The sequence below is a fragment of the Telopea speciosissima genome, chromosome 2, assembly GCF_018873765.1.
Source record: "Telopea speciosissima isolate NSW1024214 ecotype Mountain lineage chromosome 2, Tspe_v1, whole genome shotgun sequence".
Classification (NCBI taxonomy): Eukaryota; Viridiplantae; Streptophyta; class Magnoliopsida; order Proteales; family Proteaceae; genus Telopea; species Telopea speciosissima.
In genome coordinates this window covers 64,539,524-64,566,390 of record NC_057917.1, presented here as the reverse complement: position 1 = coordinate 64,566,390, position 26,867 = coordinate 64,539,524, and the positions used below count along the sequence as shown (strand labels likewise).

General features: G+C 37.3%; 6 protein-coding genes and 1 long non-coding RNA gene across 11 annotated transcripts in view; 5 read left to right on the top strand and 2 right to left on the bottom strand.

Moving 5' to 3' along the window:
• The first annotated feature begins 844 nt into the window (after nt 1-844).
• LOC122649974 (DNA-directed RNA polymerase III subunit RPC6-like) lies at nt 845-1,687 on the top strand. Its single transcript, XM_043843248.1, has one exon. The coding sequence runs from the start codon at nt 962-964 to the stop codon at nt 1,679-1,681; it is 720 nt and encodes a 239-aa protein (XP_043699183.1). The 5' UTR covers nt 845-961; the 3' UTR covers nt 1,682-1,687.
• A 2,031-nt stretch (nt 1,688-3,718) lies between these two features.
• On the top strand, nt 3,719-5,660 carry LOC122649972 (peroxidase 25). The gene is made up of 4 exons (XM_043843244.1): nt 3,719-3,973; nt 4,226-4,405; nt 4,961-5,123; nt 5,224-5,660. The coding sequence occupies exons 1-4, from the start codon at nt 3,764-3,766 to the stop codon at nt 5,643-5,645; spliced, it is 975 nt and encodes a 324-aa protein (XP_043699179.1). The 5' UTR covers nt 3,719-3,763; the 3' UTR covers nt 5,646-5,660.
• Nucleotides 5,661-12,575: 6,915 nt separating this feature from the next.
• The window catches only part of LOC122649973 (heme oxygenase 1, chloroplastic-like), a 21,380-nt gene continuing 7,088 nt past the window's right edge, over nt 12,576-26,867 (top strand). Inside the window, exons 1-4 of one of the 3 annotated variants that reach the window (XM_043843247.1) lie at nt 12,576-13,220; nt 19,314-19,537; nt 19,726-19,833; nt 20,005-20,133. In XM_043843247.1, the coding sequence (XP_043699182.1) occupies nt 12,767-13,220; nt 19,314-19,537; nt 19,726-19,833; nt 20,005-20,097 (879 nt within the window). In that variant the 5' untranslated portion in view covers nt 12,576-12,766 and the 3' untranslated portion in view covers nt 20,098-20,133. Of the gene's footprint in view, nt 13,221-19,313; nt 19,538-19,725; nt 19,834-20,004; nt 20,251-26,867 lie in introns of those variants that run through there. The other 2 variants (XM_043843246.1, XM_043843245.1) reach the window with 2 other exon arrangements.
• Nucleotides 12,654-26,867, bottom strand: part of LOC122649978 — a 27,721-nt gene continuing 13,507 nt past the window's right edge. Inside the window, exons 3-4 of the long non-coding RNA XR_006331353.1 lie at nt 16,000-16,006; nt 12,654-12,720 (exon numbers count right to left, since the gene is read on the bottom strand). This is a non-coding gene — a long non-coding RNA (uncharacterized LOC122649978). The remainder of the gene's footprint in view (nt 12,721-15,999; nt 16,007-26,867) is intronic.
• Nucleotides 22,220-26,867, bottom strand: part of LOC122649976 (protein BUNDLE SHEATH DEFECTIVE 2, chloroplastic) — a 25,327-nt gene continuing 20,679 nt past the window's right edge. The window contains exons 2-6 of one of the 3 annotated variants that reach the window (XM_043843252.1): nt 25,256-25,358; nt 25,045-25,142; nt 24,706-24,772; nt 23,226-23,322; nt 22,220-22,492 (exon numbers count right to left, since the gene is read on the bottom strand). In XM_043843252.1, coding sequence (XP_043699187.1) covers nt 22,414-22,492; nt 23,226-23,322; nt 24,706-24,772; nt 25,045-25,142; nt 25,256-25,313 — 399 coding nt within the window. In that variant the 5' untranslated portion in view covers nt 25,314-25,358 and the 3' untranslated portion in view covers nt 22,220-22,413. Of the gene's footprint in view, nt 22,493-23,225; nt 23,323-24,705; nt 24,773-25,044; nt 25,143-25,249; nt 25,429-26,867 lie in introns of those variants that run through there. The other 2 variants (XM_043843251.1, XM_043843250.1) reach the window with 2 other exon arrangements.
• The window catches only part of LOC122649971 (DEAD-box ATP-dependent RNA helicase 15), a 30,338-nt gene continuing 26,574 nt past the window's right edge, over nt 23,104-26,867 (top strand). Inside the window, exon 1 of the mRNA XM_043843241.1 lies at nt 23,104-23,107. The gene's annotated coding sequence lies outside the window, so the exon portion shown is untranslated. The remainder of the gene's footprint in view (nt 23,108-26,867) is intronic.
• Nucleotides 25,576-26,867, top strand: part of LOC122649975 — a 3,671-nt gene continuing 2,379 nt past the window's right edge. The window contains exons 1-3 of the mRNA XM_043843249.1: nt 25,576-25,703; nt 25,907-26,043; nt 26,151-26,223. Of these exons, the coding sequence (XP_043699184.1) occupies nt 25,655-25,703; nt 25,907-26,043; nt 26,151-26,223 (259 nt within the window). The 5' untranslated portion in view covers nt 25,576-25,654. The remainder of the gene's footprint in view (nt 25,704-25,906; nt 26,044-26,150; nt 26,224-26,867) is intronic.

Here is a 26,867-nt window from a genome sequence, read left to right as displayed (position 1 = left end):
TCCAATGTGGTGGATAAAAATCATATTTCTGCGTAGCTCAATCCAGAGTTTCATAAAACATTTTTGGTGGAAAAAAAAATGTGAGAGTCTAGAATCTATAGAATATAGTATTCCTTTGCAGTGAAAGAAGTTGAGTTGTTGTCAATAACAGATTAATAGATGTCTGTTGGCTATAGAGAGAAAGACCCAGCGCAATATTCAGTTACCTTTCTCGGCCATTATCACATGTGTTATCACATGTGACACATATCTTGGATACATATAGTAAACCCAATCGGTTGGGCACTTATTATGGTTATGCAATATTCTCTGTAATAGTCTTGTAATCTCTAATATTGTCTACCAAGTTTAGCTTGGATTGTATCTCATGTATTTATATCCCCTTTGGGGCAAATCAATGAATTGAGGATCAATTTACACCAATATTGGCATTCCAGCCTTCCTTCTCCTTTCAGGGCTTATCCGAAAGAGAATCCAGTACCTCTTGGTCGTGAATATCTGAACAGGAAGAACCGTCTCCTGTGGACATCTTTGCTTCGGAACAGAACAATTAGAATTAGGCTCGGTCAACTGGAATGTGTATTCTCCTGAAAGTAGCTGCATTTTCGCTTAGGCTTTCTGTTTAGTATATGCTGGTCCTTCTGTGTGCTTTTTGTTTTTTTCTTGCCACTTTCTTGGGTTGACTTTTATCTGATCGGTTCTTTGTGAAATGTTGGTTGGGCTGAAATATGTGGCTTCCCCCCCCCCCCCCCTTTGTATATCAACTCTTTCTGTGTGTGTGTGTGTGTGAGAGAGAGAGAGAGAGCTCTTTTCTCTGAGCTGTCTACTTGCATTATTAGTATCATATTCTCATTGAAATCCAGAGTTTCCATCTCCACATTGCAACAATTTCAATCCTAAGACACATCCATGATTTGTTTCATGACTTATTAATGTCTTTGCATCTTTGTTTTGTACAGAAATGGTCCGGACACCTGACACTTCCCTCAAAAGAAGACGTCCTGACCCAAATTCTACCTCTCAAAGTCTAACTGATTCTGATCGCATTCTCTATGACCTGATCAAAAGCAAGCAAGACATGGGAATCTGGATAGGGGACATGAAACGAGAAAAAAAACTTCCAGACCATGTAGTCAAAAAGTCCCTTAAGTCCCTTCAAGGCAAGAAGCTGATAAAGGAGGTTGTGAGTGTCCAAAATAAAGGGAAGAAGTACTATATGGCAGTAGAGTTTGAACCGTCAAAGGAACTGACTGGCGGGGCATGGTATGTGGAAGGGAACTTAGACACTGATTTCATAAAGCTTCTTAAAGAGCTATGCTTGAGGCATGTCTTCAAGATGAAGGTTGCCACAACTGAAGGGATATCAGAGTCAATTCGTAGATCCGGTGTCATTAAAGTTGAGTGCACCACTCAGCAAATAGCGGAAATCTTGCGGGTATTGGTTCTGGACAATGAAATTATGGAGTTGAGGAGTACTGAGATGGGGGAATTTGCCTCTATACCATTGGGAACAGTTTGTTACAAGAGCTCAGGTAAGGGAGCCCCAGTAGGAGGGGTTTCAAAAACCGGGGCCATGGCTTCAATCCCATGTGGGGTTTGTCCAAGGATAACTGAGTGCACACCAGATGGCATTATCTCTCCTAGGACTTGTGTATACTTCACTAAATGGTTGGATTTTTAGGTCCCTATCCAATGTTTCGATGAAGTTGGCTATAAATTTTTGATATTAAATGATTGAATCCGTTTGATAAAGTAATGATATTTTTCTCTTCCTTAAGAGTATATATATTTGGTTCCCCTTAGGTTTAACATATACTCCCCTAACCCCTACAGACTCTAATATTGCGGACTGTTTATTAGGCTTGTAATTTTTCAGGTTTGTTTTTGTTTTCCATAAAAAAAATATATATATTTGGTTCTAGCATTTTGCATGCTCAGAAGACTAGTGGAAGTTTCTCACTTCAGATATGCTTAGGAAATCTGGGAGTCTTAAGAGTACTGTCCAGTGCACAGCTCTGCAATAGCATGGCAGTATGTATTGCACATTAGGCTGTGATGGTTAGCTTCTTAGGGTGCAGCACTAAGGTTGTGTTTGATATGCATTCTCGGAATAAATTCTGGGCTGAAAACGCATTCTGAAACGAGAAAATAGAGAAAAATCGAGACTTCATACCAAACACAGCCTAAGACTCCTTGTGGATGGATTTCTAATCAAGGTCAAGGTTGGGATGAGGATTGCATATCAGGACCTGTATGATAAGAGGAGCAAAACAAATTTCCATTGGAGAATGCAGATCTTTTACTTCGTCCAACTATAAGTTATTTATGGATTACCACAGAAAAAAAAAATATAAGAAATTATCCCTATATAAACCTTGTATTTGCCATGATTCCCATCAAACAGTTGAAATGTCATCTTGAGTGGCGGCATGCCTAATGAGATGCCACCAATCATGACATAAAAATAAAGGGACTTTCTTATTGATATCCCTTAAGGTGTCAATAGATTTGTAACTTTACTTATCTATGCTTTTAGTATAAGAACTTTTTTTTTACTAAGGGTAAGTATTGTCCTTTCATATGTATTCTAAAAAAAAATGTGTAATACTAACAATTTTTTATAATGACATTATGATAAATCACTTTTAAATTATTTTAAAACTTTTTTATAACCTAACTTTAAGAACTTATGGGAATAAAACAAGGGGCAATTAAATGAACATGTCAAGTTATAAATACGCCTATAGAGGTGTCATTTAGACACTACCTTAGATAAATAAATAAATCTTTTTTTATACAATAATAAAATTGAAAAGGCAGAGCATGGAGTGCTTTTAAACTAACCAAGCATTTTAGGCGATTTCGATACAACAACAAACTCAGCCTTATCTCAACTTAATGGGGTTAACTACATGGATCCAAAAAAGAAATAAATAAATTTGGACACCACAGGTAAAGCACTCCTTTCTTTTCCTAGATGGAAATTCCTTTCACACAGTCCAAAGTCCAAACACTTGAAAGTTGAAACCCTAGCTATAATCATCTTTTCTTGATGGGTTAACTCCAATAATGTACTTGGCTTGACCTGACCATTTCATCTGGGCTTGCCTCAAAATCAGTTTATGATCAACCAATTCATCTATCCATAATGTCTGAACAGAAGAAAACAAGAAACCAAGCTAAAAATAGGTCTAAGAAAAGGGTTTGGTTTGCTTTATTTCAAGGAGTTCAGCTAGCCAAGTCTATGGCCATGGCATTAGTATTTGTCTCATCATTTACATGATAGCTTGAAGTTCCTTATTCCCTAGTGAGTGATCCTGATCCAATCCATATGAAGGATATTAAAAGCTAATGTGAACAATATGACAAAGAAAGAAAGAGAAAGCAACCTCTTACGCGTATAAAGGTGCAAAGTTAAAAGAGAACAAAAAAAGGAAAGGGAGATTCCACCCACTAATCTCTTCTCTTTAAAATTGGTAAGTACACTATTCCCTGTGAGAACCACCTTCACCTCTACCAATAAGACAATAACAAGTCAAAAAACAGGGGAAATTTCTCCTTCATGCAATGGCCCACACGCTTCCACTAACTCAAAAGGGAAGGGAAAGGGTGGAAACCCAATGCATGAAATGGAGAAGGAGAGGGGGAGACCAAACAAAGCAAAGGCTAGGTGTCCAACAGGTATAAATAACATACTTGAACATGGAATTCTTAGGTCTTAAGGTGTCAACCCAAGTTCATAAGAGTTGCTTGCAAGAACAGAATGGCTACTTCTATGTTTTTGGTTGTTTTAGTGATTTTCTTGATGGGTTTGTCAGCCAAAGGTCAAGGAGGCTTGAAAACTGGTTTTTATGCTTCTTCATGCCCAAAAGCTGAGGCCATAGTAAGGTCTACTGTAGAAACACATTTCAACAGAGATCCTACTATTGCTGCTGGTCTGCTTAGGCTACATTTTCATGATTGTTTTGTTCAGGTATATATGTTGTTATTTCTTTTCTGTTAATACTTCGTAATCAAAAAAGGATCAACCACGCTTGGTCCTCCATTTTTGTCTTGTGTTCTACTGATGGCAATGTCGAAGGTGAAACTATATGTATTTTATATATATATATATTCTCTTTTCGTTTGAGTATGTCTAGACGTTAATCCTGTAAATTAATCTTCAGTCCTTAATATATTCTTTTGCCGACCTTTAGCAAGAAACTGATATATACTAAACTCGCAGGGCTGCGATGGATCAATCTTGATTACAGACACATCTGCAGAGAAGGTTGCACCACCAAACCTTGGGTTAAGAGGCTTTGAAGCGATTGATGATGCCAAAACACAGCTGGAGACCTTGTGCCCCGGAGTTGTCTCATGCGCCGATATTGTCGCGTTAGCCGCCCGTGACTCTGTGGACTTGGTAATTTGATCTAAACCATTCAAAATCCAAACACACCCTCAGACATTGGTAATTTAGTATTGAGAATGGCAACTCTGTGTAACATAAGCATAGGCACAATATCATTCTTTGGTTTGGTTTTGATTTCATTATTAAAATCGTTGAATCAAATCGAATTACCTATTTTGAACCAAATAAGGAGGGAATCGGGTAAATTATATATATTTTTTTAATATTTCAATCGACACAGGTGATAAATTCTATTCCTTGAAAATGTTTGGAAAAAAGTTTGGGGGATAACAATCAAAACAAATGAAGAGATTTTTTTTTTTTGTTTTGTTGGTGAAGATGTAAAAGTTTACCCAAAACACTTATATTGAACCTAAATCAATATGAACCAAATTGAATTGATTCGGTTTTGAAAAATGTGTTTCTATTCTGGGTTTAGTTTTGAATTTTACATTTTATATTTTGAATGGAACCGAATAATTGAAACCGAACCGATTGACACCCTTAATTTTACAAGCTTGCAAACCACATCTGCTAAAATATGGACCTGCTTGTTGTCACATGTAGAGTAATGGCCCAAGTTGGTCAGTACCCACAGGAAGAAGAGATGGAAGGATTTCATCAACAGCTGAGACCTCAAATTTACCATCTCCACTTGATCCTATCTCCATTCAAAGGCAAAAGTTTGCTGCTAGGGGCTTAAATGATCATGATCTTGTAACCCTAGCTGGTATACTCTCTCTCTCTCTCCATTGTTTATTTGCAATTTTCATTCTTTTCTGCATCGTTTTAGGTTCACGTTTTTTCTATATATGATATGGTGCGTGTAGGGGCACATACAATTGGCCAAAGTGATTGTTTATTTTTCCGGTACCGCCTATATAATTTCACGACAACAGGCAATGCAGATCCAAGCATAAACCAGGTATTCTTAGGGCAACTACAAGCTTTGTGTCCTCAAAATGATGATGGATCTAAACGTGTGGCACTAGACAAAGATAGCCAGACCAAGTTTGACATTAGTTACTTCAAGAACATCAAGGATGGAAATGGAGTTCTAGAGTCAGATCAGAGACTTTGGGAAGATGCAACAACTCGTGGTATTGTACAAAATTATGCAGGGAATGTAAGAGGTTTACTTGGACTTAGATTTGATATTGAGTTCCCCAAGGCTATGATCAAGATGAGTAGCATTGAAGTGAAGACAGGGACTCAAGGAGAGATTAGAAAGCTATGCTCCAAGTTCAATTGATGATGCAATGCAAGCTTATATGGGTTTTACAAAGTGATAATAACCATTTCATTAGAATATTTGGAAATGTGTTTTAGTGAAACATAACTATAAAGAGTTCTTATATATATTGCTTGTAAATTGAAATCTACAAGGAAAAGTAAAAGGATTATCTGGAATCATTCTATATGTAAAAATAATAATTGTTTATTATCTACGTCCTTTCAAAGGGAATTTTTTATCTTCTTATAGAAAAAGAAAGAGTAGAAAGTCGTCACATAAATTAGGGTCTAAGAATTACATAAAACAAACATGATTTCAAATGTGACTCTAGTGGGGAGATTAGTCAAATAAAAAAATAAGGGATCAAGTCAGATTGGAGACCAAGGAAGCAGAAGGTATTAGACACCTCGGCCTACCTGGTTAAACTGGTCTTTCTAGGGGTGTCAACTCTAAGCCCGCACCGTTAACACTTTCCTTCGAGCCGGGGGGCCGGGATCCGAGCTTGTTCAGCCCTAACTCATTCAATAAAAATTATTTAAGGCTGCAACCAGGCACGGTTTCCTTTTGATTGGAATCAAGCTCCATAGGGCTTTGATGGGTTTTCTTTTTCAATGGGAAAGAGAGAAATTTATGAGAATCTTATCTTTCCTTCCCTACGGTGGATAACTAATAGAATTGAGTGTGCTATAATATGTTTAAGATCTATTATAATAACTTACACCCTACATAAGGGTATTTCCACATGAAAGGCTTGGGTTTAATTCAAAATTTTCAAACCTGGCTCGAGCTTTTGGTGGGTTTTTTGTTTTTTGTTTTTTTTGATGATAAAGAGAAATATATTAAAAACTAACTAACCGAAAAATATATAGATTTTTTAGTTTGAGCATGCCTAGCTAGATTAAAGGCTTTTGGTGGGTTTTGGTTTACCAAAAGAATCAAACCAAGCCCAACCCATCCCGATCTCCTTTTCATCCAAAGCCCATTTCTGGGCCTAAAATACAAGCCCAATAATAAGTTCTTTGGGGTTGGGCTAGGGGATCAGGTAAACCAGCCCAAGTGCCCAATCCGAGGTGTGTTTATGTTGTATTGCCCACTTTTTGTCAGGTCATTTGGTCATTTTGCCATAACTAGGGAACTAAATTGATAGGCCACATATTAAATTTGGAAATCAATCTTAATGATATAACGTATTATATATAGGTTTATATCCATATCTTTTGACACTTTCATAATAGTTTTAAGTTATTAAAACAAAGAAAATAAATTAAATAGGACAGATGTTCTCTGTGCTGCAACGCAGCCTGTGCCCCAGACACATGGGCCTACCATTTAGGGGGGCAGGGTGATCATTTTGCCCACCCCATTTGTTTAGACGCAGCCTGCACCCTCGACACAGAGAACATTTTTGGGTTATATTAGACATTGCTATGTGGCCAAAAAAAATAAAAAGGCACGCAAGAGGAAGGCTTTCCACCTACTTTGCAATTGGAACTGAGCCCTGTTGACAAAATTATTAATGATTCAATATTGAATACAATATTGGACTGAGTTTTCCATCACCTGTAATGAAGAGAGAATCTCTTCACTTACGGGTTTTGACGTTTGGATGAGACTCCTGAAACAATTTGGAGGGTAATTCGAACACTTATATGTAGAGGGGTCGGTCATTATGATATCTCAATGGTAAGATTCTTATCACCTATGGTGAAAGAAAACTTTCGCCTATAATCTAATGAATGACTGTAAAATCTAAGGGGTGGGTTTCTTACAAGGGCATTGTAAGAAGGAATTTGCATGCCACACCAATGAGGGGTTAGAAAATGATATCATCCATATGGGGTCCATATGCGACCATCACTTGGTTAGAATAAGAAAGATACTATCAATGTGGGTCCCATTGTTTATTCTGTGAGAAGGGAATATGGAATCTATACAAAGACAATGTAACAATTTTTTTTCCAAAACTAAATACAACCTTAAATTGGTTTTTATTGCAACCGTTCTTGATTTTCTTTTCCCCCACTTCTATAACGGGTCAACAAGATCAATTCATAGACTTCGTATTTGCCCGACCTTCAATGAATAGATTGTAGTATGGATCCAATCTGCATTCAACATGACTGAGGCTATTGGTAGAGTCCAAGTTTGGAGAAGGTAGTGTCATAGTGAGCTTCAGTTCAAAGCATTATATCATAATCATGTGGTACGATCAACACGTCAATTTTAATAAAAAATTTAACATTAATAATACAAAGAAAAAATATATTATAATTCATTGTAAAATATGAAACATATGAAAAAATTCAACTAAAAAACCTGAAATATAGCAAATAACATGATCCCTCATATCCAATGGTTAGAATGGCCACATCTGTCTTCTACTAAATTTTTTTATAAAATATGATATATTGATAATTTAAAGAGTGCTCTATCCATCCAAAGATAAAATCGATTAGATTAGTCTACCATGTGACTTGTTAGCACGGTTTTAAATATCGGTTTAGTATCAATTGTATCGATTGATCCTATAAGCATTGGCTCACACTAATACAATATCGATAACTTTAAAGGCAAAACCATCTAATACAGATCGATACCAGCACCAATATTAAGAGTATCAATATCAATATCGATACCTAAAACCATGCTTGCTAGTGAGCTTTGGATATGACTAAAATGACCTTACTCATAGCAAAGATGACTTGTGATCGTTTGCAAGAAAAAAAGAGACGCCAGAGAAGAGTACAAAGATAAGAAAGGAGGAAGAGAAAGAGACATAAAAAAATGTAAAATATAGAGAGAGGGGAGAGCATTGAAACGTACAAGGAAACTTGAAGAGTAGATCTAGGATGGAGACATGGGACAGAAAGTCAAAGATTTTTGGAGTATGAGAATAAAACAATAATATTAAAGAAAGACCAAAGGTTGGCCGTTGGATGAGACAGAGCATATCTGTGACACCATATTTTGCCTCCTTAATTGGAGGAAAGATCGATGCACCGGCTGAGTGCGTACACGGTCATATACAAAGCTGGACCCTTAAAAAATTAATAAAAAAATAACATGATATAAATTATTTTAGGAATAAGATTTGAAATTTTGAAGAGAAAAATTTTATAAAAATGAGAAATAAATGTACTAGAATTATTTTTTTTTTTTAAAAAAATCTAATATAAGGGGATTAGATAAGTTCTTGTTTTTTTTTTTGAGTAATAAAGGCCGGAAGAGGATTCAAAAAATGATTTTACTTGAAGAACTAAATGATGATGATTAGAAGAATTTTTTTTTTTTTTTGGGGGTGGGGGGGGGGGGTTGTATAAGAAAGAAATAATTAACTTACCACTTTATCCAACACCCTTTTATTCAGGTGGTTTGAGATATTGCTTCCTTAAGAACAGGTCTCGGGTTTGAGTCGAATGCTTCAACGTGAATCCGTACAATAATTGTGTGGCATTCTTTGTACTTCTTTTAAAAAATATTATTTTTAAAAAAACTTATAAAATTGGGTTGGTGTTTTTTGAAATAGAGTGTGGTCCCTATACATGCACAGGGGCCAATAAAAACAAACAGGTTGGCATAAGGGGGGCTGTATTTCCCTCTTAAGCCCCCTCTGTGTTTGGGCGTGGGGTACACTCTCCCACAAAGAATTTCCATCCTATAAAATTATGGGTAACACCGTGGCCTTCTCTTTTAGTTTTAGAAAACGACCAAAATAATTGTTAATTTCTATAAATATTCATAAAAAAAAAAACATATAAAATTATATGTAGGGTACGTAATTTGACAGATCATATCTTGTTACTTTGTCCAATTGTTTCTTTTTAATAATTGTAATAAATTATAAAATAATTTGTAACGTAACTATAGAAATAAAAAAAATGTTAAAATTGATAGAGTAGAGAGAGGTATGGCCTTTGTGGATAAGCTAGAAGTGAGGAAAGCAGAATAAGAGACAAGATTGACAGAGAAAGAGAGAGAGAGAGAGAGAGTATGGAAGTTTTCTTCCCTGGTTATATTTATGAATTGTCGAAATCGTTCTTCACTGTTGTGTAATACCCAACGGAGACTAATCAGAGGCCTTGTTCTCTCTTGATCATGGCTGAAGGAAAACTCGATTTTATTGGATTTATATAAATATTTAATGGATGATTTGGAGTGTAGATACCTATTTGATAGGAAAATGTACTCTTGATGTTCAATCTAGATGAACTTCTACTAGGTTGTACTCAGTTTTGTTACAATGCTTGAAGTAAGGATCATTATCGTTTTCTGTTTCCTGTCGTGGTCTAGTTCCTCTCATAAGGGGGTGGAAAATGACGACTTAACCCCCTAATCGAACATACTGCCCGAGGGAGATTAAAACGTCATTTTTACCTCCCTACGGTTGAACTTTAAAAAAAATAATTTATCAGTTATTTATACTAACTTATGCTATGGAGGAGGAAAGGTGAGAGTAATAAGGTTTGAACCCAAGACTTCCTGATAAGATGGGCTTTACTGCACCACACACTACCAACTGTGCAAAAAAAATTTATTTTTTGAGTTCCAATCTTTCCTTCCTAATGACATTTCCAATGATTCCTATTCGCTACTTGTCTGATGGTCTTTGAGCTCATTTTTGAGGGGCTGACTTGTGGAGTCTATCACTCACCATGCGTAAATTGTAAAGTGAGTAGGGGTGTAAATGAATAGTCAAAATTCGTTTCCGTATCTGTTTAGCACTATCCGAATCCGTTCGAAAGCTAAACGGATGCTGATACGGATAGACTATAGCTATCCAAAAAGTTATATTTACATGTAAACAGATAAAATATCCAATCCGTATCCATTTAGCACTATCCGAATTCGTCCGAAAGTTAATTGGATGCGGATGCGGATATAGCACTATCCAAACTGAATCCATTCCGTTTACATCCCTAAAAGTGAGCAAGTGACTCAAACTCGTAATCATAGATGTAGGAATTGGTATTGGATCAGTCAATCCATATCAGTATTGGTTATACCAACTCAATATTGAATCGGTGGTACAAAAATCAGGGGCAAAAAAGTATTTAAAAAAACAATATTGGAATCTTAAGGAGCAAAATTGACCAAGTTGACCCATAGAGTCAATCCGTATCGGTATTAGTATTGATGGCAATTGATATGGGTCCTAATACATGTACATTTATGTATATTAGGTGATGCCATGTGTCTTTTTTTTCCTCTTATAAATGTCCTTTGATGCTGCCATTAAGAGTGCATGAAGAAATAATTATAAAAATGAAAAACTACATATCGTATACGAAGCATTTATGTACCGATAACGGCGATAAGTGATCTAAGATCAAACTTATGGGGAAATCATAAACATATATCCACACAGTCACACAGATACCAACACCGCACTGGTGCAGAAGCTACACAACCAGAAAACGATCTCTTACCCAAAATTTATTATTGAACCATTTTACCCTTAAATAGATACAAACAACATTGATTCGTATCAACTATCAATATCGTATTGATATCAATTTCTAAGAATACTGATATGCCAATTAGTATCGATACTTAATACCATGCTTTTGAGATTGATACTGTTACGGATCGTCGGTATCTAATCAAATCGATTTATTTTGGTTTCAAATTTGGATAAAGATTTGATTTTTTGAACCATTTTACCCTCAAATAAATATCGCTACTTAATAATTAATATCATGCTTTAATTTGCCCATAGGATTGGTATCGATTGAGGCTGGTCTTGAATATTGATCAATTTGATCAATATCCACTAGTACGACATAAGGGTAAAAAGGTGATAAAAATCGATTGAATTAAAATGTAGGGCAATTCCGCCAATCTGGATCGATTCAAAACGATATAGATTAGTATCGGAGCATATTGGCCGAGACCGATACCAATATCGATACGATTTTGATACCTTAAACCATGTGCTTAATACTAAGGGTGTCAATTCGGTACTGAAACCGTTTAGTAAACCGGTACCGTACCGAATTACCCATACCATATCGTACCAAATATAATTTGGTACAGTAACGGTATGGGAAAATGGTACCATACTCGGTATGGAGGTTGATACCGATGGTACATATCGATATCGTACCGAATTTCCAAATATCGGTACCGTACCATATTATTATAATATATACTTATATATATATATTAATACTAATTTATATATAATAAATAATATATAAGTCTATATATATTAAATATAATATATATATAACATACTAAATATAATATATTTCATACCATATGTATTAATTTATATATATATACTGTAAGAAACCGTATAACAAATATCGTATACCATATATGCATTCCGAATAAAAATTGTATATTGTACCAATACCGTATGTATGATATCAATATGGGAAATTGGTACCGAACGTAATATGGTACGATATCGGTATGGGGTGTTGAATTGAGCTCGTCTCCAGGGAGGCATGCGCCCAGGGTGCTGCCAAGGGGCATCCAACGGTTGAGCTATGTTTCGGTGCATACCTAGGGATATGTGTGGCACAACCCAACGGCTGGTAGCACCCTGGGCGTTCCCTCTTCCCTAGAGACGATCGTGGTCCTGGGGTGTTTGGCTTCGGTATCGTATCAACACCGTACCGAATACCAGATACGGATTGACACCTGGCCTAATTCAATGATTTTTTTATTCTTTTTTCTTTTGTGTGAAAAAAAGGAAAGATACTAAAAGGGGAAGAAAGATACCACATAACTACAAAAGGGGGAAAACAAAGAAAATTTCAGAGTATTTTCACACGCTGCCACGCATACAAGACAAGAGAGTGAGGATGCCATGGGGCGCCATAGTTACAAGTAAGCCGAGAGGTGAGGGTGAGGGTGTCCTCAATGCTAAGGGAAGTCGTCATAGAAAGAAGGGGCGCCATTAATTCACATATATATGTAGGAGTCCAAGGTGCATTGAAAAGATTGAACTTTTCTCGGGCTTTCGTCTTGGAGTGCAAGTGAACCAAACTTGCAATCTATCTCTCTGGATTACGTCGGATTTTACTCTTTCTTTCGTCTTGCTGAGCAAGTGAACTAAACTTGCAATCCATCTTTCTGGATTTCTTCTCTCTCTGGTATTCCTGTCTCTCAAAGAAGCTTTTATAAATTTCACTATGGCTGCAATTCCTGTTTCTCAATCCCAACCCTTTTCGAGTAAAACCCACTTCAGAGCATCAAAAGTTCATCCTCCTACCTTGGAATTCATTTCTTTCAAGAATTTCAGTTCCGATCAGTGGCTGTTGGGAGGGAAGTGCTCTGTTAATAGAAGTCGTAGACGAGTAGAAATGTCTTCTAAGAGGGTTGTTGTTTCTGCAACAACGGCAGAGAAGCCGAAGAAAAGATATCCGGGCGAAGCGAAAGGATTTGTGGAAGAAATGCGATTTGTAGCGATGAAACTGCATACGAAGGAACAAGCCAAAGAAGGCGAGAAGGAAGTTAAAAAGCCAGAGGAACAGTCAGTGAGGAAATGGGAGCCGACGATTGAAGGGTATCTTAGGTTTCTGGTGGACAGTAAATTGGTTTATGACACACTCGAGAAGATTGTCGAGAAAGCGACTTGTCTTTCGTGTAAGCTTCTACTTGATTTTCTGGAAGATTTTTTAGTGGCCCATCGTTTACTTTCTGTTGTGCTGCATTGGGTGTCGATGATTTTGGCTTTATTCCGACTGAAGGATTAGGTTTTGCCAAGTGTTGTGACAGAGCTTAATTTTCTGTTAAAATCCTTTTTTTTTTTTTAAGGGTGAAAATTTTCTGTTAAAATCCTCCTGATAGACAAGCCCTTGTGTCGTTTATAAATGTTATTTATTTTTGGGCATTCGATGTTGGTATTTGCTAGTCATTAGCTTATTTTGTGGTTATCGGGAATAGGGTCTTGATTCTGGAACGATAATAGTTTTTCATACCGTGATAGCAGGTTCCGTGAATTCTCGGAGAGCATCTTCTTTTCAATTTGCCGGGTGCGTCCATCTCTTTTGATTGTTGGAATTGGGTTTTAGGGAAAAAATTAGATTTTACAGGCTCAGTTTGCTTTATTGAATTTTTCATATACACAAACGCTGTGGTTTGTGCAAATTTTGCTTATGGAAAATCTGTAGTTGGTCATTCTGATTTGATCAAATAGTTAGCAGGAACCATTGATTACTGTACACTAGATTGCCTTTCCTTTCTTCCTTGTTTTTTTCTTTGTGTGTATGGGTGAGGGGGAGGGTTTCATCTTTCCTAGTCTTGTGCCTGAATGACAACGTATTGTTTAACAAATGCTGGACCGACCTTCTTGGTTCATCCATGGTCTGGACTAGAGCTTCTTGTGCCATCCAAATTATAAACTAATTAAACACAATATGCATTATTACTATATAAACACTGGCTTGCTCAAATTTTATTCTTCATATTGTTAGAGGTGCATCAGATTTCTTTGACAGTCATATTTCCTGTTTCAACCATGTGAAAGGGTTATGTTAATAATAATCTGTTCTTAACCCATGGGAATCTCTTGGGTTGACTGGATGTTCAGTTTTCCTGCCTGTATCAGCTACATGGCTCACCACATACATTAGTTGTCCCATCTGACAGCAGTTGTCAAAATTAAATATTTTACAGGTGTAAAATATGTCTCTTTTGGCACTTGACCAGTGCTTTTGAGCTGAATTTAACTTATGAGGTTAACAGGGTAAGCGTAGTTGTTCACCCAATAAACTCATTCCCTGAAAAATCACACAAAACCAGTTGATTCATCCTTCTACTTTAGTGAGGTGTGGGTTACTGCTCTATCAATCTGTGATGAGCTGAGTGATCCTAGAAAAATTGGTGATTTTTCTTGGTGAGTTTTTTGTATTTCTTGAAACCTGTTTGTTCATCTATTTGATTACCCAAAAAACAAGCCTTTGGAAATTACTTCGGACCAGCTAGACTGTCCACAGGAGCTAGAGGACTGTTTTTGAGTCTCGACTTGTAAGGAGTTTCCTGAGTCCCATTGGACTGATTTTGTTAATAGTATGAATCTGTAATAATGAGGCATAGTTCCACATATTGATATGGAGTATGGCCAGCAATTGATCACCATCTGAGGGAGAAAATGTTTCAAGTTTGACTTGGTTGAGCTTCAGGTGGGCCTATTCCATGGGCTAGTTGGTTTGAAGTGCATGTTAATTTGGGGGGGGGGGGGGGGGAGTGTCGGATGCACTAGTGATTGGTTTTGCCTATTTTTTGTTTCCTTAGTTTCATTTCTCTTGTTTTTGGTTCATAAGGATATCTTTGTAATTTTGGTTTTTGGATCAGTACTGATTCAGGTCTGAGTTGGTCTTCCTATTCTCCTCCCTCCCCTTTTTGGGGTCTGGTTTGATGAATTGACTTTTATTTGGTGGTTTAGTTTGAGTTATTTTGGTCTATATTTAGTAGGATTTCTGTAGTGTAAGTAGTAATTAGGTGTTCTATTAGAAGGGATGAGCTGATGACATCCAGCTTTTCTGAACATTTTTATGAGAAAAGAATTTCTTTTATTCTGATGAATTTTTTCATATTTATTGATGGTTGAATATGCTAACGCATTGTGCTTCAAGGACTAGATTCAGTTCTAGTAAGTAGAGTTTGTTTCCCCTAATTTATTTATTTCTCTTACAATTTCAGCATCCCTTTCTTACTAATCGTCAAGAATTCATTTTCCAACAACTAGACTTGTTATTACTTCTCTTCTTTAAACCCTAATCTCTTCATATGAACTTCATGCATCAGCCACACCTTGATTTACACATACCTACCAGGGAAAATACCCTGAAATAAACATCATACCCCATGAAACTCTTCTCTAGCGCAACTGGTTCAGATGATTGCCAGCATTTACCTTCTGGCATTAACCCTGGTTCCAATACACTAACTTTCCAGAAGACCCTATTCCTAGATGCTGGTTTTATCAGGCCTACAATTATCAATTCCAACCCTATCAATTTACCTGCCATTAAAATCTGACTTACACTTCTAACCCCATCCTAAATTTCTATATCCAAAATTTTGATCAAACTTAACCTAGTTCTCTCAAAACCATTACCATTTTGTTATTTTCCTTTTGCTGAAGTTCAGTGTACACCTAAATATATTCTCATGCTAAATTAACAGTGTCTTCCCTCTTCAATCCTATGCCAATGGCCTGGAAAACCTAGCCATATGACATATTTCTAGCCTAGTGTGGGGTACTCACTCCTTCCAGCGGTGAAATATTGGAAAGTGTTCTGTGCATAGCAACCCGGAGGATAATTCAGTAAACCCCACCATTTGGTTAATAGGAAACTCTTAGTGATTGTCCCTATCTCAAACTTTGGGACCCACTCGACTGTATGGCCAACAGTTGGACTCTTCCCCTTATATTAGCAGGCTAACAGCACTAAAACTTTTTTACCATTCTGAAAAATGGTCAGATCTTAACCATTCATATCCTAGAGCTTTATTCTGCTATGTAACAAAATGTGTTTGGCTAGAGCATTACATCGGTTAGTGTGTGATATGGATCACATGCTTGAAATTTGGGTAACAGTTAAGCTGGCCTTACGTCTTGGTCTTCTGACAGATTAGTTGGAATCAAACAATGGCCCACATGGTGTCCGGAACCACCTGATTATGGGTTAAGTTTTGGCCAACAACGAATTTTACAAAGCGGCGGAATTAAAAACTTTGACTTGTAGAGCATATGGTTGAGATGGTCACCAAATTTGGCATGTAGTCAATCCAGAGGATTTCTATCTATCCAATGGAGGTAAGTAGCAACTTCTTGTCACTTGTCAATCCATAGTTTCCAAAGTCATGATATCCATTATCCCTTCACATCGCTCAATGTCGCCTGCAAAACCTTTTTCAATCTATGTGCCACCAGTTCTGCGTGGTATCCTTCCTACCCAAGCTTGGCTGCATAAGACCTATTTTTGCCCCATGGCTACTCAGTTGACACTTGGAACAAGGTCCAAATGTAGCCTATGACACCTTCTACTCATGACCAATATTTCACCCCAACAGCATTTTGTCATGTGAAGAATGATTCTTTCAGAAGTCAATATTTGAACATTAGTTATTTAGTTTGACAGCCAATATTATCAGGATATGGGAAATCCAAATACATGTTAGGGTATATGTTGAAAATTGAAATGGGTGCCAAAATTTGGCATGTAGTTAAGCCAGAGGGTCTGCTTTCTATCCAATGGTGGTAACAGCCATATCATCCCTCTCGTTGGCTGAAATCAAGGGCCACCAGAACATATTGTGATATATCATAAAGCAGCTGCAAGAAAGCTGTCTTTTATTACAAATCTCTATACATGTGTTTTTGAGTGTCTCCTTTGTCAAAGCCTTTAGATTTGTTGCATTAAGTCTCAAGTCTTTTTTTAACTGCTAAAATCATGCACTTTTCTTCCTTTCCCCTGTTACAGCTTTTAAATTTCTAGAAATTAAGTTCATTATCAGTGTTGTTATTTATCTTGATTCACTGTACTTATTCCATGACCTATTGGGGCTATTTCTTCAATTCCCTCAGGGGCATTGTTTATGATTCCCTCCTTCTTAGTGTTGTTACTTGTCCATTTCTATGTACATCCATTTTCCATAACCGTTGTTTTCTTGATTTATATCCTGGTCAATCATTGAGAAAATTTCTTATCAATTTTAGTACTTATTATCTCATTAGGTCTTATCTAATGTAGTTTTGGCTGTTAATGGGTTGGGCATTTTGGACACACTCAGACCCGTCTGCATTGCAATGGTAAATGGTTTGGGCCTTATTAGTTTCAGGCCTGGGTATGAGATAGATGGTTCTGCATGCAGCCATCAAATAGAAGGTGGTCAACCTGGTCATTATAGGATGCACTTGACATTTAAGATAAGAACAAATAAAGAAAGAAGAAAATGCTAGGGTTCCAGGTCTATAGGTGTTTTACAAACAACATTCCCTGATTTTTTGTGCACCTGTCGATTTGTCAGCAACCTGATATGGGAACCGAATTAGACCTGCTCTCTAATTAGGTACAAGTAATGGATCCATTCCCTACCTAACTATTGATAGTGTCCCAAAAACGGAGTAGCTGAGTGTCCTTTGACACAACGCAACTGTTAAATGGTGAAAAAGATTGCGGCATTGCCATGGGAATACATGTCAGTATTGCATGGCTGGATACTTATATATATATATGCCCATGATTAAGGATTAGGAAGTTTCATTATCACATGGATGGCTAGAGGCTGTTATTGAAGGAGACTCAATGTTTGTCATGGAGGAAATTGGTGATATTATCATCTTATTGGAAAGCTAGGACCCTTAGCTCAGATGAATTATCTGATCAACTAGTTCTCTATGGATGTGTTGGTGTTGGCCTTATGGTGGTTGTATGATTAGTCTACTACTGCTCTCTTCCCCCCTGACCCCCCCCCCCTTCACACCCTCTCAAATTCCTACTTGGGCTTTGTAGTAAACTTTGATTTTTTTGTTTCCCTTTCTTTCCTGTGATCTGATCGGATTCATGTACTAGTGTCGGTGGATACAATATGGCTGTGTTTATCATGTATAGCATAAGTCCTGACTCTTTGAAGGTTATGGGGTTATAAGAATTGAGACATAGAATTAGAACTGAAACATAGAACTGATAACCACATCAACCCTTAACAGGGCAGTACCTCACTGCTCATCAAGAGATGCCTCTCTAAACATACCTGTCTAGAGAAACTTTTTCTGTTTGTTTATTTTCCTTAACAAGTCCTTAATGGAAACCTTCCAATTTATACTCTTTGGGTTGGTTTCAGGCACCGCACTGACGCCTGACGCCCTTATGACAATTCTACCATCCAATTGACTCCAACCCCACCCCCACCCCCCACACTGACTTCGTTTCCCAGCCCCCACCCTCTCGCAGCCCGTGTCTTTCAATCTAATGTTAATTTGTTGGTTGGATAGGTTGCCCTTTTGTTATGAGTTTGGACTCTGGTCTAGTCAGGTACCGCACTGAATATTGCACCAGTTTGACCCTTAACTATAGTCATTGCACTTCTCTGGATTGGTTTCTGTCTTCCCTCATTAAGCAGTTTTTATATTTTGAGCATCACACTATGGTTCAAAGAATCGGAATTGTATCGGCTGAATTGGTTGATTCACATTGGAGTTGGCTGCAGCCGATCCCAATTCTGGCTCCAATTCAGTATTTTAGGGCTTTTTTAGCTATTACTTCTGATTCTTTCCAATTCGAATCAGAATCGGATCGGAATTGGTCGCCGGTCCCAATTCCAATTACTCAAACCATGATCACACTAACCTAATTACCTCAAAAGTGCCTGAACCACATTTTGATTTTTGAGTTAAATTTCAACCTTACAGTCTTTCTCTAAATGATTTCCTGTAAGATTAGTGATTTATGAAACATCTGGAGTCTGGACACCACAAAGTTGTGGAATAGGTAACCAATTAATTATAGACCCCTGATGGGCTTGTCACCTATCTAGAAAGGTGGGATTACTTTGGAGAAGTACAAGTGAATGATTATATGTGATCCGTGTGTGACATTATTCTGATGTGTAAAGATTTCACTTCACTTTGGAAATAGTTCAAATTTATGTCCTGTTGATTTATCTCTAAATCTTCTTCTTCTTTATGTTCACCTCTCATTGTTGAACCTTCATGTTGGTTGGTTGCAGATGCAGAGTTTAAAAATACAGGGTTGGAAAGGTCAGGAGCATTGGCTAAGGATTTGGAATGGTTTAGGGAGCAAGGCTACACTATTCCAGAACCATCCTCTCCAGGCATTTCCTATGCTCGTCATCTTGAAGATTTATCTGAGAAGGATCCTCAGGCATTCCTATGTCACTTCTATAATGTTTACTTTGCCCATACTGCTGGTGGGAGAATGATTGGTAGAAAGGTAACAAATTGTAGCTGAAAAAGAAGGGTGTTAACCCCCCCCCCCCCACCCCAAAAAAAAAATAATTGATAACAAAAGCAAAAGCATTAGTGTATTAGGAAAACCTGTATCATGGACTGCAATTTCCTCTTGGAAATGCAGAGTCAGCTGTTTGGATGCCAACCTAAATTTTTCTCTTCTTTCTGTAGGTTGCTGAAGAGATACTTGACAATAAGGAGTTGGAGTTCTATAAATGGGATGGTGACCTTTCCCAACTGTTGCAAGCTGTGAGGGAGAAGCTCAATAAAGTTGCTGAAGTAAGCCTCTTCATTCCCCTTTTCCCAGTACTTCCATTAATCAACCTCATGTGGATATGGTTTTGAAATCTAAACTAATATATGACATTTTTTAGTTGTTACACTCTATCCTTGTTCCATTTTATCATCATTGCCGATTTATTGATATATTCATTCATGGTTTCTGTTCAGAGCTGGTCTAGAGAAGAGAAGGATCATTGTTTGGAGGAAACGGAGAAGTCTTTTGAACGTTCAGGAGAGATCCTCCGTTTGATAATGTCTTGATAAGTGCAACCTTTCTGCTATCCTTCTGACCATATGGTCGTGCAAGTGTGTTATAATTTGTTATGTTTTATGGATTCTTTTCTCATCTAATTTAAATGCTTCTGTAAACATAACATTTACTCTTGTGTATAAGAAAAAAACTCAATTTTTTCTTCCTGAAAAGGATTTAAACTTGCACAACGGAACCAAAGGTTGATGTGTTGGGTATACTGTGGCAAATGTCATGAGCAGTTTTCAGATGTTGGTAATCTATAAGTATTATAGATGGGAGATCGCTGTTTTTGAGATATTCTATCCTAACATTTCATGTTGGAATGGGTTTCCACCTTAAATCCCAATAGAGAACTCTTCAGTACATTAAGGACCAGAACAAATTGATTTGGACTATAATTCTATAATTCCCAACGTCTCTACAAAATCTAACAATAGGGTTTTTTAAGAAGGTGAGGACTGTGGAGAAGGCTTGTATATGAAAGCAGATTTCAGATTTGGTATCATCTGTACCCATCCATGTGTAACTGAAGTCAATAAAGGGTGAATAAGAACCGATGCAAGTGCAATCTCAGTAACAGAGAAAACCTGGTATCACACAATGGAATCTGATTTTGGTGGTCAGTGAACCTGACTGGTTTTCTGTTTCTATTTTGCACTTCCTAAAACCTGGTATCACACAATGGAATCTGGTTTTGGTGGTCAATGAACCTATGACTGGTTTTCTGTTTTTTATGATTGGTTTTCTGTTTTTATTTTGCACTTCCTAAAACCTGGTATCACACAATGGAATCTGATTTTGGTGGTCAGTGAACCTATGACTGGTTTTCTGTTTTTTATTTTGCACTTCCTTTGGCTATTATAATCCCCTGGTTCTGCTTACAACAGATGTAGCCTTCACAAAATATTTTTTTTAAAAAAAAATCGCGGATCTGGTTTGGATGTGAGCTTGAATACGTGCAATTTTAACAACCCTGCAAATTTTGGATCACTAAATTAATGCCTTCGCCTTTCCCTTGAAAAGGAGGATTTATGGGAGAGCATAAATGTAAATTCCTAAAGCTGTGTTTGCTATGCATTCTAGGAATAGATTCTGGGTTTAGAATGCATTCGGGTTACCTATTCCTACCATGTGTCAGTGGAGCCGAAATTTGGTGGACTCATTGACCCAAACACTTCGCTGACATGTTACATTTGAGCCAAAACAGAGTTTGCCAAGTGGCAAAATGAAACATCAAAAAATCTGAGACTACTGGGTGGTCACACCGATGGTTGCATGGATATTCATGGGAAGGTAAATGATTGAGTTTGAAACTTAAATTTGACATGAGAAATCTTGACTATTCCTAAGATATACAATAGTTGAAGTTGTCACATCATTCTTTCAAGTGGAATTTTTACGAGCCACCCAACCAAGCTTAGGCGGGTGAGTGGCCCAGCCAACCTTTTGCTAATTTTTTTAGGAAAAAGAATGCTAACTGATCTGTGTGGTCCCTACGTTCAGATACGACCGTGTGGAATTACTGCAGAGTCCCCAATGAATTAAAAAAAATCTCATTCTGTCAAATGTTGTTGTACACACTCTTATTACCCCTGCACTGGTGCAGACGCTATACAACCAGACAGTGATCTCTTGCCCTTTTTTTTTATTACCAAAGGGAACTTGCATGAGCTGGAAAAAACCCCAAGTTTAGGTTTGTTTTCTTCGACCTCGGGTTGGACTTGGACTTGGTATGTGAAGCAGCTGGGTGACGTTGAAATGAACAAGTTTTAGCAAACTCGGCCTGCCACAGGGGTTAACTCGTTGCCATTTTCCATTTAACTTTCTGAGATGGTAGAGCAATCCACTGTTCGATGGGAATGTTTTCTGCAGTGGCAATGTATGTATGGGTGAAGTTGGGAGAGATACTGGTGGCTGAAGGAGAGTCACCTGCGTATCAGGTATTCTATCCCCTAGTCCAAGGCAACTCATGTGCTCCAGCAACAGATAAGCGAGGTCTTGCACCACCTTTCTCCACAGCCCACACAGATCTGATTGCAATGCAACTGCTTCCCTGTGTGTCTCTGTTTTTGGTTTCCAATGCTGATGATTTGATATGTTCCAGTAAATAGATTAAACTACGACCAATACAGAAATCTTAGGTTTTCATTTGAAAATACCATCTTGAATAAAACATAAGGTCATTTATCAATGCAACTACAGAGACATTCTAATTACAGATGACCTTCCATGATGCACTGTAAACTGTAGAATTGATTTAAGTCTTCTTCCAAGTCTTCAAGACCAATAAAGACAAGCGAGCCATTTTCAACTTGTGCATATCTTTACTCGTCGAAGGTGCTCATGAAACCACCCAGAAAGCCAGCTCCATTGCAGCTTCCACATAAAATATCCTTTTTCCCTCTGCAAACAAATCCATTCAATAATGGTTAATGGTTGATTGCCATGAAGAACAAAAAACAGTACATGATCTCCTCGTTTTGGTATAAAGTAAAAGGAGCTATTTTGTGATCATTGTTTTCAGCGCAACAGAGGGCGGGCCTTGGTGCAACGGTTAAGGTTGCTCCATTGTGAACAAGAGGTCACAGGTTCGAGCCTGGAAACAGCCTCTCTGCAAAAGCAGGGGTAAGGCTGCGTACATTATGACCCTCCCCAGACCCCGCAGTGGCGGGAGCCTCGTGCACTAGATACGCCCTTTGTGTTTACCGCAACAGCACAGGAGAACAGATTGTTTCTTTTCCTTTGCACATGTCTAACTAGAGAGGGAGGAGGACACTATAAAACTAGGCCCATGGAAATATTTCGGGCAGGAGAAATATGCCAAGTGAAGAACTGTTTTACAAGTCAGATGATCTAAGCCATCTGCAAACCTAAATCTTGAACTATAAGATCTCTTTAGTATAATCCAACAAATGGTGCATCCCAGACCCCAGCACGTGTGCTGTGTATGTAAAACAGGCAGTGAAAACAATTTGATGCCCTCTGTTGAGGCAACCATTCCTTTAAGCCAAAATCTTCGTTTTTAAAATGTTTTTGCAGTGACAATGAAGCTGATGCTGGCAATGACCATGATGCAAATAGTAGTAATAATGGTGGCGCAGAAACACTAATTCACCAAACAAAATTTCAAACATACCTGCAAAGCCAACATAAGCCACCAGCTTTGAATTGCCCATTGAAGTGGTCAACAGAATTCACCCCACTTCCTTTGCACTGTGAACACAACACTGCACCTGGTAATTGGATGGCAAAACATGAATACCTGCTAACAATCTTCACAATTTTTTCTTTCATTCAATAAATCTAAAAGGAAGAAAAATCGTAGATCCATATTCAACATTAGAAATGGAAATTCATGGTAAACAGAACGGCAATTTCTTTCCTCTTTTTCTTTTTGGGTTTTTTATGCATATATGAATATAGAAAACTAAGATGCAAGGCATTATAGGAGAAGCTTCTAGATCCTTCCATTAATGAATTTGATAATAATCTAAACAAATAATCTGGAGAACTCTAGGAAGCAATTTGATGGCTTCAATGGGAAACCACCATGCAACACATGACTGAGAGCAGGTGACTATTTATCTACTGGATTCCAATAATCCGAAATTCATCACTCTAGTATACAAAATATTAGCCGGTTGTTAGTACTATTGACCCCATATATACACACCATTGCGAGTACAAAGAATCCATGAAATACATCTGTGCCTTCCAATCAAGGACTGTTTTCCTCTCAACCGAAAAAATGTAGTCAATGTATCATCTCCAGTCCACAATGAAACAAACATGACAAATGAGTCCATATACAGACCAATGAGATGAGAAGCAAGAATTTTAAGGATAGAACCAGAGAAACTTCTGATTAGATAGGGTAAACAAAAAGGTAAACATGATTAATTTCAAGTAGGTAGAACTAAATACTTCCAGAGACATACCTTAAAGCAGGAAAAGAGAATCAAGCAGGATTCCATCTTGAAGATACAAAGTAGATAATTATGGAAAACAAGGATTGGGTGTCCCAATGTACCATGCCTGATTCACAACTGCATGGTAAAATTTATATTCCTGTATGGACTATTCACTTCTTCCAGAAAAAAGACAAGATATTGCCACTGTTTTAATTTCTTCCTCCATGTACCATTAAGTTGAATTCCCCTAAATAGAACTCTTGTCAAAGGAGCTTAGTACCTAATGTTATCAATGGCAGAGACTGGATCCTAGATGTTGGAATATTATTTAGATAGAATTTTCGTTACTATTCTCCATCAAGAAAATGAGATTATTTCACTACTAAGAAATAATTAAACCATAAAAGCCTTGAATTAGTCACTGCAAAAGGTTTGAATTCATTTGATACTCAAATAGAATGAAATACATGAACGATAATAGAGGTTGCATTCTGAAGCATTTCTGGTGCTTAAGAATCAACAAGATGGATAATATATCCTCCCAAGATGAGCATGAGAATACCAGATATCAAATTATCATTGACAACGTCGAGATTTTCTTCTTTTTATTACCCCCTCTAATTTCAACAAAGACAAGTACATGTTAGCTATAACTTGCAGGTAAGAAAAAACAATGAATTACTTGTTTCCCTTCAATTTACTCACCATTTCCATCACAATCAACACAAACTATGGTCTTAGATTTGGTGCTGCTTTTATTACTGTCTGCAGCCTGTAAAACACAGTTATTGAAATCAAAAGCATAACCAGAAAAGGAGGGAAAAGAGATTGAGGGGGAGGAGATTCAAACTATACTTCAATCGGTGGACTTGTACAGAAGACACAAATGAAAATTTTAGAGTCATAAAGCATTCCTGAAAAATCTAAGTAACAATCTGACTAAAACAGCATAAAATTAAAGTCATCAATCACAGTGAAAATCTGGAAATTCATTCCAAAATGGAGCGAAAGTTGACATATTGAGCACAGAGAGAGAAGACGGACCTTGGCCTCGACAGACAAAAACTCAGCAGTTCGAGACTTCCGAAACTGATCTTCGATTCGAAGAACCTTCCGAACATTAGAACCCCCGATTACAAACCCTAATATATTAAAATTAAAAGCAACATTTCAAAAAGATTTCAAGAACACCACTGAAAAGAACTGAAGAAATATCAAGATTTGGAATTAGGATGAGAAAGTAGAAGGTAAATACCAGGTTTACTGTTGGAATTGAAGGAGGTTACAGGTGTGAAGCATAGAGCGTTCGCCATTTTAGAGATTTAAACTAAAACAATTTCGATATTTCTAACTAATTTTCGAATATCAGAACAGAAATGATTTCCACCACTGAAGTGAGAGGAGACCTGAGCTATTACTACTTCAATCTGAGTTTCTACTAGTAGATAAGGCTTTCGCTCATATTTAAACAAGATTTCAAGCTTATTTACGTAAATGGTCTCAATTGTCTAAAGTAGTTTTACTACAAAACTGGGGCACTACAGTAAATTCAATTTCTCTTAATAGACCAGTCGACAGAAACCCGGGCAACAACAGTCTTAACCCTTCGCTCTGTTGCTGCGAAAAGGAGAAAACTTGAGGGAAAGCATAAAAAATGGCGATGAGCGCTCTGTTATATGTTTCTGGTTTTCTCTCTTACACAAGTAAGTGTTTCTAAAGCTCGTCACTGGGTTCTCTGTTTGATCTATAGTTGTTTGATTATTGTACGTGTGAGTTCAATTTTATTGTAAAATCTGTTCAGTTGTAAAGGTTTGGTTTAAGAAGATTAAAATCTTCATGTATTGAGAGAGGTACTGGTCACTGAGAAGTTTCTAAAACAAACTGGTTATCTGTCATTTTAAAACAGGTAAAGAAGTAAGTCAAATTACAGGATGTAGAAGCAATTTGCAGAGCTCATTCTATGGAAGATTCATCAACAGTAAAAGCTTTATAAGAACAGAAGTTAATCGCAGTTCTAGAGGCTGCAGCGTGGTTGTTTCAGTGGTATATAATGCCTCACCATCACATATCCATCTACTTTTATTTATTTGTACTAATTTAGGTGTTATTTTCTTCTGTTAAATTCTTTCTGAAAAATTGTATTTTTGCAGCTTGGAAGAAGGGTCAAGAAAAGAGAAAGTGTCATCCCTGACCCAGATTACCGCATTCCGGTTGTTCTTCTTGGTGAGCATTTTTTTTTGGTAAAGCTAAAAGATATGAACATGGTTATAACCTATGAACTGAAACTGCAATTTAAGGATATTATCTTTGTACCCCTCTTGCTGAAGAACTCTTAATCAACTTTCCCTCAAATAGTGCACCTGTGGAAGAGTTCTAATTCATTTCTTAAACACTCTAAAAGGATATAACCTATGAACTGAAACTGAAATTTAAGGATAGTCTATGTACCCCCTTCTCTGCCTGCCTGAAGAACCCTTAATGAACTTTCCCTCGATTAGTGTTAGGATGTGAGTGGTTGGATCCTCTTGGGATATAACTTCCTGCCTTTCTAAATGCCTAATGAAACCTTGGTTCCGAAGCTTGTGGGGTGTATACCAAGTGCTTTCTCAAGCCAATCAGATAGCTTTGCGAATTGTGATGGTGATTAACATCCCAGCTGAGTTTTGAACTTAGCACAGCTCCAGCAGAATGAATTTCTTGGAATGCCACGCCCCCATAGCTAGAACATCAATCTTTGAAGTTTGTTCTGTAAATATAGGCCGAAGGCAGACCTATGTCAAGGTAACCCTTCCCTTCTTTGAAACACTTTGTTATTGCCCATGGAACTAGATGAAAATAATGTATCAAAGCACATGGGGCCATCTTGT

Bases quoted from the DNA above. Each gene is read 5' to 3' on its own strand.
- LOC122649972 (XM_043843244.1), top strand. From the start codon at position 3,764: ATGGCTACTTCTATGTTTTTGGTTGTTTTAGTGATTTTCTTGATGGGT. The intron at 3,974-4,225 runs GTATATATGTTG...CTAAACTCGCAG, and splicing joins TTCATGATTGTTTTGTTCAG to GGCTGCGATGGATCAATCTT. The intron at 4,406-4,960 runs GTAATTTGATCT...TGTCACATGTAG, and splicing joins CCCGTGACTCTGTGGACTTG to AGTAATGGCCCAAGTTGGTC.
- LOC122649974 (XM_043843248.1), top strand. From the start codon at position 962: ATGGTCCGGACACCTGACACTTCCCTCAAAAGAAGACGTCCTGACCCA.